Source organism: Sturnus vulgaris, chromosome 20 (genome assembly GCF_052056855.1).
Source record: "Sturnus vulgaris isolate bStuVul1 chromosome 20, bStuVul1.hap1, whole genome shotgun sequence".
NCBI lineage: Eukaryota > Metazoa > Chordata > Aves > Passeriformes > Sturnidae > Sturnus > Sturnus vulgaris.
In genome coordinates this window covers 6,070,382-6,083,968 of record NC_142262.1, presented here as the reverse complement: position 1 = coordinate 6,083,968, position 13,587 = coordinate 6,070,382, and the positions used below count along the sequence as shown (strand labels likewise).

Genomic DNA, 13,587 nt, shown 5'->3' with positions numbered 1-13,587 from the left:
GGGTCTCATTGGGGCGGGGCCGGTGATTGGCGCGGCAGCTGTTCAGGGGCGGGGCCGGCCCGGTAACGGGGCGGGGCCCCGGGAGTCGCCGCCATGTTGGCGCCGCTGCGCTGCGCCCGCAGGTACCGGAGGGGCCGGGGGGGCGGGTCCGGCCCTGGGCGCGGTGGATGCGCCCCCCGCCAGCCCCGCTGCGCCGTCACCGCATCCCCACCGCTCCGCGGATCCTCCCCGCATCTCTCCTGTGCTTCTCGCATCCTCGCTGCAGCGTCCGCGTTCCCTGAATTCTCCTGCAACGCCCTGTACTCCTCTAGATCCTCCCTGCACCTTCCTGTGTCCCTCCTATAGCCTTTCCGCACCTGTGCACTTCTCCTGCCTTCTCCGACCTCCTTCCCGTTTGCATCCCCCTGTATCCGCCTTAAATCCTCCTCGCACTACCGCAGCCCCTGCACGATTTTACACACTCTGTACCCCCGTTCTGCACTCCTTTCCCACCTCCTGCATCCCCCGCTCATCCTCATCCCCAAACCGTGCCTCTGCCCAGCAGCACGAGATTCTCCCTGGTTCCCTCCTGCCCCTCACTCTCCTCGCCATACAGAGCCTGTGCCCCCCCTTGCCCGCTCCCACCCCACGGGAGGGGATGTTCTCCCTGAGGACACGCAGGTCAGGTCCTGCAGATGCTGCTCCTGAATTTCCAGCCGTTGACTGTGCCCCCAAAGTGTGCTGGTGGGGGGCAGCCCTGGGAATGGCCTTCACCCCACCTTGGGGGGGGTGAGAGGAGAACAACCCCCCTCTCCAGTGAGTGGGAAGGACTTGTAAGGCCTTAGGGGGGATTGAGGTGGACTGAGCCCCAGCAGAGCTACCCAGGGCTGGGGCTGAGAATGGTTCCCATGGCGGGGGAGCAGAACCCTGTAGGACCTGGGCTGGTGGTGTTGATGGTCTGGTCTGTCATGGCTCTGTCCGGAGGCTGAGCTTTGTTGTGGTGAGCAGGGAACCCCTGAGCCTGTTTGGTGTCACAGGCGCACATTTCTAACGGGGATCGCAGCCATGGCCACGGTGGGGACACCCAGCCCCCCCACTGTCCCTCGTCACACCAACCGCCTGATTAATGAGAAGTCCCCGTACCTCCTGCAGCACGCCCACAACCCCGTGGATTGGTAAGAGCAATGGGGAGCCTTCCCCCCCGCCCTTCCTCTTCCTCCTCTCGTTGTGCCCGTGGGGCTCAGGGACTCTTGTCTTCCCCCTACAGGTACCCCTGGGGTCAGGAAGCCTTTGATAAAGCAAAGACAGAAAACAAGCTGATATTCCTGTCAGGTAACCAGAAACAAGGCATATTTCATGTCCCCACGTGTCGGTCAGTAGATGATTAGATAAGCTGAGCTGCATCCCAAGCTGGTGTGTGAGTAGGTATGGATGACCACTAAGCAAGAGAGGATCATGTCCTGGAGTAGCTCTCTCTGAAAATGGGCTACATGCAGGACCAGGATCCTGGCCAGCTTTTAGGAGCAAGAGCTGGATCTCTTGTCTAGGGAAGCAGTAGCTGTTGCCCATAGCAAGGGTCCCCATCTCTGAGTGTTCTCCCCATCATGTGTTTCCTACTCCCTGCAAAGGACCATTGCTCACCTACCTGAGCTTGTTTGCAGTTGGCTACTCCACCTGCCACTGGTGCCATGTCATGGAGGAGGAGTCCTTCAAGAGCAAGGAGATCGGGGACATCATGAATGAGCACTTTGTGTGCATCAAAGTGGATCGTGAGGAGCGGCCAGATGTGGACAAAGTGTACATGACCTTTGTGCAGGTGAGGGAGGCACAGGCAGGGCCCAGGAGGCTTTGACTGGCTTCCTCAGGGTGTTGTTTGTGTTCATGTTCCTCAGGCAAGTGGAACCAGTATAAGGGGTGGTCTGGGTGGGTCTCAAGGATGAACAGAAGCACACATCTGTCTTTGTGTGAGGCTCTTGGATGTGCTGGAGGGGCACAGAGCAGGTGCCTCTTGTGTGACCTTGGTGCACATGCATTTTGTTTTTCAGGCCACCAGTGGTGGAGGTGGTTGGCCCATGAGTGTCTGGCTGACCCCAGACCTCAAGCCCTTTGCTGGGGGCACGTATTTCCCTCCTGAGGATGGAGTTCATCGTGTTGGTTTTCGGACTGTGCTGCTGCGGATTGCGGAGCAGGTGCGGGGCAGGAATGGTGTAGCAGGCAGGGCTGAACCAAAGGGGGCACAGGGAAATTGGTCTGGGCTTGAAGAGTGACAGAGTTAGGAGATTCAGTTGTGAGGAAGAGTAGCCCAGAGAGCAAACCAGAGCTTTGGCTTGGTTAGAAGTGGGTTTGAGCTGATTTGGGGAGGGTTATTGAGAACTAGAGGTGTGGTTTGGACTGGTACAAGGAAAGAACAGCAACTGTCTTTTTCCCTTTGCATCTTAGTGGAAGGAGAACAAAGATGCCCTGTTGGAGAGCAGCCAGAGGATCCTGGTAGCATTGCAGCACACATCAGAGATCCGTGTGCAGGGCCAGGAGTCACCCCCACCAGCCAAAGAGGTGATGGACACCTGTTTCCAGCAGCTCTCCAGATCCTATGATGAGGACTATGGTGGCTTTTCCAAATCCCCCAAGTTCCCCACTCCAGGTCAGTCTGATCTCTGCTGCTGAGACCTGCTGTGAGGCAGACAGCACCGTGGGGGCAGAGCCCACTCCACAGCCTTCTTTTTTACTCCCTGTGTTTCAGTGAATTTGAATTTCCTGTTCACGTACTGGGCCCTGCACCGAACAACTCCAGAAGGTGCACGGGCACTGCAGATGGCTCTGCACACCCTCAAGATGATGGCCCATGGGGGCATCCATGACCACATTGGTCAGGTAGGAGTAAATCTTTGGGGGTGAGCCCCTGTCATGCCCTGAAAGTGTGGGGTGGAGATGCGGGGTAGAGACATCTTCACATGGTCTCTGCAGGGATTTCACCGCTACTCCACCGACCAGCACTGGCATGTCCCTCACTTTGAGAAGATGCTCTACGACCAGGGACAGCTGGCAGCCATGTACAGCAAAGCCTTCCAGGTATAGCTCTGGCATCCCTCTGTGCAGCTCCAACTCCTGCAGGCTGCAAGGACTGGCCTAGTTTGGGGACCCAAAGCCTGTTCCCCAAGATACTCCCCATCATATGGGCATGGAGCAATCTAACTCTCCACTTCATCTCCTGTTGTTTATCCAGAAGTGCTGCACAAACTCCTGACAGTGTAGCCCCAGGGCTTTGAGAATAATGGGGGAGGAAACAGCCTTTGGGCTGGTCTTTGCAAGTCAGCAGACAATGCTGCTGCCTCTGACCTCGGTGTAATTCCAGCATTGCTGTCCACTTGTGCTTGGTAGATATGCAGGATTCACTGATAGTAGACTTCTGTTGAGAAGGTCTTACTCTGAATCCATCCCTCATCCTTGGACTTTCAAATGCTCCTTTGCCAACTCTTCCAATTGAAATCTCTCGCCATATCTTGCTGTATCTCTCCACCCCCCCATGTAACACTGATGTCAACCCTGTGTCTCCCACAGATCTCTGGTGATGAATTCTTTGCTGAGGTTGTCCGAGATATTCTGCTCTATGTCTCACGAGATCTGAGTGACCAGGTATGCTCTTCCCTGAGCTGAGCCAAAGGGAGCCACTTACCCTGCCCTGGGATGTGGCTTTGGGCTGTTTTTCCCTCTCTTCCCTCCCAGCTGAGCTCTGTCTGGAGCACTGCTGAGGCTCATTAGCCAGACTGCCAGCCCTACAGTGATGGGGAGCTGGATGAAAGTGCGGTCCTGGAGCTGGAGGGTCTCTGTGTTGTGCTTTTCCCAGGCAGGAGGTTTCTACAGTGCAGAAGATGCAGATTCCTACCCAACCACCACATCCAGAGAGAAGCGAGAAGGAGCTTTCTGCGTGTGGGCAGCTGAGGAGCTCCGGGCTCTCCTCCCTGACCCTGTCGAGGGGGCCACAGAGGGGACAACCTTGGGAGATGTCTTCATGCACCACTATGGAGTGGAAGAGGCTGGCAATGTGGACCCCATGAAGGTGAGGCAGGGGAAAGACTTGTCTGGTGCCAGCAGGACCTGCATCAATAGGCATGTAGGGATGGCAGAGCAGCCCCAAACACTCAGTCCAACACCTCCCAAGCCCCATGGCATTCCTAGAATGTGTCTCCCTCTCCCTTCAGGACCCCCATCAGGAGCTGAAGGGGAAGAATGTCCTCATTGCCCGCAGCTCCCTGGAGCTGACAGCAGCCCGGTTCGGGCTGGAGCCGGGCCGGCTGAGTGCCCTGCTGCAGGAATGCCGACAGAGACTGTCCTCAGCCCGGGCACAGCGGCCACGCCCACACCTGGACACCAAGATGCTGGCAGCATGGAATGGTGAGACTGCTCCGCTCTGGGAACACGTGCCTTGGCTGGACCCCCACCAGGGCCTGATAGCAACAGGTCCTGCTGGGGCTGGAGAGCTCCCACAGAGGCACGGGGTAGGCTGGGATTAGGAACTGTGATCGTGGGCTGTGTGGAAGCAGCCCTACATCTTGGGAGCATCAGGATACTGTTTTGGCTTTATTTCCCTCCCCAGCTGCCAGCAGAGAGCAGCAAAACTCTTCCCCTGGCTCAGTCCAGCTCCTCTGGCTGGGCTGTGGGGAAGGGTCTGAGTTGGGCACCCAGGACCCTGGTGGGCACAGAGCCCATCCCCGCTGCTGCATGGGTGGGTGGGGGGTCACAGAACTGTGTGTGTCTGTCTGGGGGCCCTGCCTCAGGGAATAACTGCAGGCTCTGTTCCCAGCAGTAAATTCCTGAGTGCTTGGGTCTGGAGCTGGCATGGGCTGGAGTTATCCTGCAAGCTAGAATAGTCTTGAGCCCTGTATCTGCCCACAGGTGAGGGCTCAGCTCTTGCTGGCCTTACAGTACTCTGCCCATCTCTTTGGTGGCAGTGAATGACTTCATTAGTGATTGGAACCGAGCAGAAGAGCTGAGACCTGACCTGCTGCATCAGGGAGGATGAGCTTCACGTTGAGCATCATTCAGAGGACTGACAGTGACCCTCTCACCGTTTCCATGTGCCTCCCCTAACCTGTCCTGATGTCTCTGCCTCCGCAGGGCTGATGATCTCAGGCTTTGCCCAGGCTGGGGCTGCCCTGGCTGAGCAGGGATATGTGAGCAGGGCTGCAGAGGCGGCTGCCTTCCTGAGGAAACACCTTTTTGACCCTGACAGTGGGAGGCTCCTGCGGAGCTGCTACCGGGGCAAGGACAAGTCAGTGGAGCAGAGGTGAGTATCAGAGTCCAAGACTTGACTGGCCACCTGCTGCCCAGACCCCCAGCAGTCCCTGTCCCCTCTTCCAGGCAGGACTGGGAGGGAGGTTGGTTGTTTTCTGTAGAGCTCCAGTGCAGTTTAGGAAGGATTAGTGTCCCCCAGCCAGTGAGAAGGAATTGAGGTCAAAACCTTTCCTGTTCCTCATCTTTCATGCTGGCAAGTGTCTTCCCCTGCCTTCCCCTCCTGTACAGAGCCCTGAGGCTGAGTTGTGTGATAGCCACAGCCATTGCTTTGCTTGGTGGCATCTCCTTGGTGGCAGCAGAGACCAGAAAGCAGGGCTATGCTGGGTTGGAGAACATTTCCACCCTGCTCAGTTTAGAGATTCTGATTTTCTTTCCATTTGCCACTGCAGTGCTGTGCCCATCCAGGGCTTCCTGGAGGACTATGTCTTTGTCATCCAGGCACTCTTTGACCTGTATGAAGCCTCGCTGGAGCAGGGCTGGCTGGAGTGGGCCCTTCATCTCCAGCACATGCAAGACAAGCTCTTCTGGGACCCTAAAGGCTTTGCTTATTTCTCCACTGAGGCTGGCGATCCCTCCCTGCTCCTGCGTCTCAAGGATGGTGAGCTCAGGGACCTGGCCATGTGCTCTGTGGATTGTGGTGTGGGAGGTCAGGGCTGATGGCACGTGGTGGTGAGGCTCTGGGCTGATGGCAGCTGTTGTCCTTTGCAGACCAAGATGGAGCAGAGCCCACCCCTAACTCTGTCACTGTCACAAACCTGCTCCGAGCAGCTTGTTACTCTGGTCATATGGAGTGGGTGGAAAAAGCTGGGAAGATCTTGGCTGCCTTCTCAGAGAGGCTGCAGAAGATCCCCATAACCCTCCCAGAGATGGCCCGGGCCACTGCTGTGTTCCATCACACCCTCAAACAGGTATGGGCTGGGACTCAGTGTCCCCTGCAGGACCTGCTGTAGGCAGTGGTGCAGTCACAGCTCTCTTTTCTCCCTCCTGCCACCCACCCTGGACAGGTTGTCATCTGTGGGGACCCCCAAGGAGAAGACACCAAAGAGATGCTGCACTGTGTCCGCTCTGTCTTCAGCCCAAACAAGGTAGAGGTGTCCCCTGCCAACCCTGCCCTGGTCTCCTCTGCCTGCGCTGCTGGTGCTTCATCCTTTCTCCAGTGCAGCTGTTGCACCATCCTCCTCTGTTCTGCCTCTTTTCTGGGAAGCATCCTGTCCTTTTCATATCTAAGCACAGGCAGCAGGGCCCCAGCTGAGCCCTGCACCCCTCTCCCTGCACAGAGCATGAGCAGCCCAGCCCAGAAGTGGCTGCAGCAGTGGTTGTTATTGCTGCTGGCTGTTTACACTGCTCTCTGCCCGAGCCCAGTGTTTTCCCAAGGGGAAACCTTTCATTCTGGTGTGAATGTGTCATACCCAGTGTGGATGTGTCATGTCCTGTGCAGACCCAGTTATTGTCTGGGTCACCTGCTGCCTGGAGACACCCTTGCATCCTTGGAAGGGCTGAGGCAGTGCCTCACTTCAGTTCTGGGTACCAGCAGCTGGGAGAAGCTGGCTTTTCCCAAACCTTTTCTCCCATTCAGTGGCAGTTACAGTGTATTGGGGTTCCTGCCTGGCTCTGCTTGTCCTCATCCCCACTTTGAGATGTATCCGTGCATCCCACAGAGGGGCTGGAGTTGTTGGCTGCATCTGGAGCTGGCAGGAAAGGGCAGCACAGCAGCTGGTGCCCATCAGCTTTGGTGGGCAGTGTCCCTGCCTTGGGGATGATGGCTTTGGTCTCATGAAAGTTGTGGAGCCGAGGGAAATAGGACTGGGCTGTTAGTGAGGGGGCTGGGTGTTCGGATTGGATTCATCCCTGGCCATTGGGTCCTGCTGCCAGGGACTGGAATGTTCAGTCTCAGGATGTGGGGAGCTGAGGCCAAAGCACTGCTTTGCCTCTGTAACCTCAGCTAGGATGAACTGAGGAGGGCTGAGCCATCAGCACAGGATCCCCTGCTCTGTCCTTTCATCAGCTCAGCCCACAGGGGTGTTGCCCCTGACCCTCTGCCTGTGTGCCTAGCAATGTTTAATGCCAGCATTGGAGGAGGAGGGACACATTCCCAGGGACACGAGTGGGGCACACAGCTCTCTGTCCTTCCTCTGCCATCACCATCCAGCAGCACCCTCCTGCAGGTCCCTTTCCTGTGTGTGAGGCCTCTATTTCCCACACTCATCCTCTGTCCCTTTGAAGGATTTCACTGGGTGACCCAGTTAGCAGGAGCAGCCCAGTACCACTGTTAATAACCCTCTGCCCACAGCTGGTTCAGCCCTTGGTCCCCTGAGCCCACACTGGCAGTTTTGGGGTTTTGAGCAGAACAAATAGCACGGCCTTGTCCTCTTCTGCCCTGCAGACTGGCTCCCTCCTGCAAAGCTGGTGGTAATCCTGGCTGGTGGGATGCTCCTTCCCCAGGGGAGGATCTGTCTCCCCCAAGCTTTTGCATTCCTTGGGGAAGGGAGGAAGATGAGGGCTGGGTATTCTGGATGGATATTTCCATGGGGAAGTGAAGCCATAATCGTGGCAGGGCTGCTTGCAGGGGCCCTGTGCTTCAAGGGGCATGTGAGAGGCTGCACCTGGAGGCTGGCAGCAGGTAGGGTGGAAGTCTAGCTCTCTTTGCCCCTTGTGTGCTCCTCATGTTGCCATGATGGGATGGAGCTGAAGCTGTTCCAGCTTGAGCCTGTTTCCTGGAGGAATCGTGGCAGGAGGGAAAAGCTCTCCCCTAGAAGAGCATAGCCCTGTGGACACAAATCTCCCCTTCATGAGTGTGCAGCAGTGGTAGGAGCACGATCTCTGGCAATGGCTCCTCACCTTACAGAGATATTGGGAGGAAGGGGGGAGAATCCTGCTGCTACCTTTGGGAGCAGCCCACTGCCTCTGAACAGCCAAACCTCTTTCCATGCTGTGTCACACAGACACGAGCATGCTCCTGTTCCCATCTGCCTCCATCCCCCTCCAGCTGCTCCTCAGATCTCCTTCCCTGCCTCGGGAAGCTCCCCTAAGCACAGCAGCCCTGGGTCACCTGCTCCAGGGACATGGCTGATTTGGGAATTGCCTTTGCCTGTGTCCCCTGCTCCCCCACTCCCTTTGTGCCCTCAGGGTGCTGGGGGCCAGGCTTGCGTGCAGGAACACAATTAATTAGGTCGTTCCAGTAATTAATTCCTTACAAACCTCAGCGTGAAATCCTTGCTGTAACGAGATGCTGATGATAAGATTGCATTGAGGTCGTGATTTTAAATGGACCCTGGGTCTGGAGTAGCCCTCTGCTGCAGGCAGCTCTGTGGGGATGCAAGTAGGGGTGATGCTGGTAGCTGTTCCTGTGGGTGTCCTGGTGCTGGGGGCAGGGAGGGTTGGATCCCAGCTCCTGGTATAGATCCCTGCCCTGTTAATGGTCTTTAGGGTAATTATGAAGGATCCCATTATCTCCTCGGCTGCAGAGCGCTCTCCTGCCGCTCGCCTTCATCCTGGCCCCGTGAGAGGACCTTGGGGAGCTTGTGAGAAAAATGAATAATGAATTTCAGATTGGACATGAATTGGTAATTAATCACTCCTGGAATTAATTCCAGACAAAGGCGAAGGGGGAGGAGATTGGGGGGGAGCAGGAGGCAGGCAGGGAGACAAACTGAGCCAGAGCTGGGTCAAGCAGATGTGGGGTGATGGGGGATAGGACAGGACTGCAGCAGCCACTATCCAGGGCAGGCACTTGGGGATGTGGTGCTCCCGTGGGGACACAAGGGTGTGGGCAGCCCCTGCCAGGCATGAGTGAGGCTGTGTGAGTGTCTATGGATGCCCGTGCTGAGTCTTCTGCTGGCCCTGGTGTAGAGGATGCTGCGTGCCAGGTGAGAGGCAGCATTTGGTGTCACCATCCCTTGGTGGCATTGGCATGAGTAGCAGGGACATGTTGGGAGTGTGTCCATGCTCAGCAGACACATGCAGGGCAGGGACTGGGGTGGGCAGGGGAGAGCTGTGTGCTCCAGCAGCAGGATGTTCCCTCTGTGCCTTGGGAAAGGACAGCCTTTTGCTCACCCTTTGCATGTGTGTCAGCATGAGGCTCGCTGCCAGCTCCTGGCCTTTCTCCTGATTAGCCAGCAAGCCCTAAGGCTTTAACAAACATTTTCTCTTTCAGAAAAGCTAATTATCCTGGCAGCCCAGTCGTCACCTCTGACTGGTGCTGCTGTGTCAGCCAGGAGAGGCCCTGACCCACTGCTCATTGCAGTTTTACTGGGAAGCGTGGGGAGGGAAGGAGGAACTGGTGGGAACTGCAGGTGGGATGGGGCAATGCTGCAGCTGTTTCTGGGGCTGTTCCTGGGTTGGGCTGTGCTGATCCCTGTGCTTCATCCTGGCTGCTGAGTGTCTGGTGTGGTTAAGGGAGGCAAAGCTGACACATCTCCATCATGCAAGAAGCATTTTATGGGTGTGACCACTGTGGGACCCTGTGGAGGGCTGGAGTGGGTCCTTTCAGCTCCCCATCCCCTCCCCATTTTGGGGGAGTGTGGGGGGACGCTGCCAGCCCTCAGCATGTCAGTGGGGCAGGAAGGAGCAGCTGGCTGGTGCTGGCTGTGCTCTCGGGCTCTCACAGCTCCTTCTCTGGGCAGGTGCTGATGGTGGCAGATGGAGACAGCGCTGGGTTCCTCTACAGCCAGCTGCCTTTCCTTGCATCCCTGGAGAGGAAGGATGGAAAAGCCACTGCCTACATCTGCAGCAACTTCACCTGCTCCCTGCCTGTCACCTCTGTCCAGGAGCTGCGTGGGATGCTCGGCCCATGAGCCCCTCAGTCCTGCTGCCTGCAGGAAGGCACGAGGGGGACAGGCTGGCATTGGAACGTGGGAGAACCCCACAACAGAGCCACTCTGAGCACCATCCCAGATGGTTCCTAGCAGTGCAGTGGGGCTGTGCCCTTCCTCACCTGCAGCTGGTTGGGTTCTGCTTGCACTGTTCCTCCAGCAGTGTCCCAGCACCACTGACTGTGGTCCTGGGTGGTGTTTTTGGTAGGGCCAGGAGACACCCATGGAGGAACATCTCCTGGCCCTGTATGAACGCTTGCTTCTCACCTCTTCTTGCTGAGGAAAAGGAAAACAAATTAAATATAAATCCCAGTGCTAATGGAGAAGTCAGATGGGAAAACTGTTAGGGTTCCTATAGCAACCCAGGATAAACACTGTCAAAAGCACCTGGATGACTTGGGAGTGAAGTGCTCTTAAAAGTGTTCCTGGCTCCAGCAGCTGTGGTATTTTTCTGCTGCAGAGGAGATTGTAACATACATTAACAATATATAGTGCATGGAAAAAACCTGCTGATTACAACTGATGTAAAGTTTATTCTCCCTTTCCACCCCTCCTTCCCTCCTTGTCCTCCCTGCTTCCAAATGGGTGAGTACCAGGTTTTCAGCATCCCTCTGACACCCTGGGCTTCCCCAGCACGGCACCTCACACCCCAACTGCCTGGGTGCTGTCATCTGGCAGCAAAATGGCACTGCCCACTGGCTTTCTAGTGGGTTGTGCCAGGAGTTGGGGGTAGCTAGCCAGGAGAAATGCCTTTGAAGTCAATTTGGAATTTTGCACTTCATCTGAGTGCTTTCTATGCTTGTGGAAGAGGAGGGGTTTTGTTTTCTCTCCTCTCTTGGTTTTAAAAGCCTGAAGTGTTTCTGGAAATCCAGCTGGAAATTGCTGGTTTGGCAGATGTCTGCCTACTTTCTTCTGGGATTTTTGCCTTTTTTTTTTTTTTTTTTTTTAACTTGGCATCTTTGCTGTGGGGATTGATTTGACACCATCCTCAGAAGTGCTTAGAGTGAATTGGTTTGTATCTGCTGGGAGAGCATCCTCAGAGAGCAGGGCTGGTGCTGAGTGTCTGTGGGGAAGCCCACAGAGATGCCAGAGTGGCAGCTGTCCCCGAGGTGGCTGGAGTGCTTGCTGAGCCCATTTTGGTGCTCTCCAGCCCCTTGTGGCACAGACACAGAGTGCTTTCCTCCCATCCTGTGTCACTTGTTGGTGTCTCTGTGAGCAGCCTCCAGGCAGAGCTGTGCTGTGAACCTCTGTCAGGATGAATTGGCTTCACCTCTCAGTAAAACAAAATAAAAAAGAACGAGAAATTCTTCGTGATGAGTAACTGTTGTTGTGGCACCTCTGTCCTCCAAGGTGCCTTTGCCTTGCTGCTGTCCCTGGGTGCTGGTGGCCATGTCCTGTGCTTCCCAAACTCTGCCTGTTCCTGGAGCCACTCCTGGGCTTTATGGCCTTACTAGGAGGTGGCTCTGCTTGAATTCTGCTGCAGCCCCCCTTCTGGACCCCTTGGTACCCCTTGGCTAGGCTTGGGGTGCTGCTCCTCAGTGGTGATTATAATGGTTAAACCCTCCCAGTGGTGCTTCCTGTCCTTTCCTGTCACCAACCCTCCAATTTCATGGCAAATGCTGTTTTGCTGCAAGGGTTGTTTTCTGGGGCAGTTACCAGGAGGCAGAGCTGGTGGGTGCAGCCCAGGCTCTCAGGAGGATGATGGAGTGGGATCTCTGGGTTCAGGGGTCCTGTGCCACTTCACAGTGTCTATTTTCCCTTTGGTCGCAGATGCAGAGGAATTCTCCACTAGTGGAGAGGCTCAGGGTGGCTGGAGGCAGCATCCTGCACTCACCCTGCTCCTCTCCAGCTGCAGAGCTGTCAAAAAAGCTCTCCAAAAGCACATCAAATAACTGATGTGCTGCCTTTTCCCCCACAAGCACTTGCGTTTGCCATCAGGCTGCTGCAGATGGCACGGGGGGAACTTCCTCCTGCCCAGGGCTCACCTGGGAGCCCCAGCAGCCACGGGTGGGGAGAAACAGTGTCTTGGTGTCTTTTTAATAAAAAACGCCTTGAACATTTCACACTGACATTGGGGGATGTGCAGGGCACCCCATTGCTCAGACCACCAAGGCAGATGGGGGCCTGACACCCACCATGCCCCTTTGGGGGGTCTGGGACACACGGGGTGAGGGGGAGGCAGTGTAAGCAGCCACCCTTGCTGTGCTAATGAGGCTTTCCCTCTAATTAATATTCCCTGGAAAACCCAGCACTGGTTCTGGATCTCTCAGCTTTTATCTCCTGTGGCATTGATGTGACATCAATGGGAAATGGGCTTTGAAAGCTCTTTGTTGTGGGGGATGGAGAAGAGTGTCCCAAGCCTGCCTCCTGCTGCAGTGTCAATACCAAAACACACGTGGGGGTGCAGTTTGGGCAATCCGGCCTTTGAGAAGGTACTTCGGGCAAAATAATGAGGTTTCTTAACCTGGGCACATGGCTAATTCACACGTGAGCACCCATTGTCCCACACTTGGGTGGCCAAATAGTCAGCACCTGAGCACTGATCTGCTTATGCCTCAGTGGATGGTTAGCTCCTGCCTGAGGGTTATTTTGGGCATGAACAGACAGGTTTTGGTAGCTGGGGGCGGCTGCAGGAAGACGCTTGGAAGTGCTGATCAGTGGTTGCTCTGAAAGGGATGGAAAAGCTCCATAATGCCCCAAAATATTAAGGGAACCTATGACAGGCAGGTGCAGGGGGGCAGGAGATGTGGGGCTGGTATGAGGAGTCCCTCCAAAGGCAATCCTGTTACTCCAGTGTTCACCCAGAGGGAATTCGCAGCCAGCAAGCTGCCATGGTGAGTTCCAGCCTCCTCTCCTGGGTAATTTGGGTCCCCTTGCAGCAGGATGTGGGTGGGGGTACATGCTGGGTTGCCCTAACCCTCCCTGGCATCCCATGGAGTCTGCAAGCAGTGGAGAGGGCTGGGGGGCTCAGCAGCTCCTGCTACCCCTCCCTGCCTCAGCGTTTGCCTTGCACAGATGTTCACTCCATCCAGCTCCAAGTAATTCCAATATTCCTGACAAGTGAATTTGCAGCTGAGCCTGGCTAACACTTGCTCAAAACGTGCTTCTTTCTTTTTAAACTGACCTTCTATGCAGATTGATGCCAGGGACCAAGGGGACACAGCCAGGCTGTGCTGTGGGGACTCTGGGGAGTGTCCCCTGTCACTCAGCTGCTGCCTCAGTTTCCCTCCCACAAAAGCATGTCCTGGCCATTTCTACCCAAACCCTGCATCCCCTGTGCATGGCCCTGGAGCATGTGCCCTGCCTGGCCACTCCCAGAGCCCCTGTGTGCTCCAGGAACCCACAGCTCTCCCCAGGCTGGCTGCCTTTGAATGCTCAGCTGCTCTGAACAGGCTCTGCACCCACAGGCCAATGCTTAGAACCATGTTACCACTTGGAAGTCTCCCATTCCTGCCTGGCAGCTGCAGCAATCCCAGCTGTGTCTCAAGGGACTGCCAGCCTTGGC

At 56.0% G+C, this 13,587-nt stretch overlaps 1 protein-coding gene across 2 annotated transcripts; it reads left to right on the top strand.

Annotated features, from left to right (window-relative positions):
• The first annotated feature begins 59 nt into the window (after positions 1 to 59).
• SPATA20 (spermatogenesis associated 20) lies at positions 60 to 11,391 on the top strand. Of its 2 annotated transcripts, none has more exons than XM_088176375.1 (16): positions 60 to 122; positions 1,017 to 1,154; positions 1,247 to 1,311; positions 1,641 to 1,795; positions 2,025 to 2,168; positions 2,419 to 2,620; positions 2,720 to 2,850; positions 2,944 to 3,048; positions 3,538 to 3,612; positions 3,824 to 4,036; positions 4,179 to 4,371; positions 5,095 to 5,263; positions 5,661 to 5,869; positions 5,980 to 6,179; positions 6,276 to 6,356; positions 9,894 to 11,391. In XM_088176375.1, the coding sequence occupies exons 1-16, from the start codon at positions 94 to 96 to the stop codon at positions 10,062 to 10,064; spliced, it is 2,280 nt and encodes a 759-aa protein (XP_088032501.1). In that variant the 5' UTR covers positions 60 to 93; the 3' UTR covers positions 10,065 to 11,391. The 2 variants fall into 2 exon arrangements, with proteins under 2 accessions (XP_088032501.1, XP_014733744.2); XM_014878258.2 differs by having other exon boundaries at positions 69 to 122; positions 988 to 1,154.
• Positions 11,392 to 13,587: the final 2,196 nt, after the last annotated feature.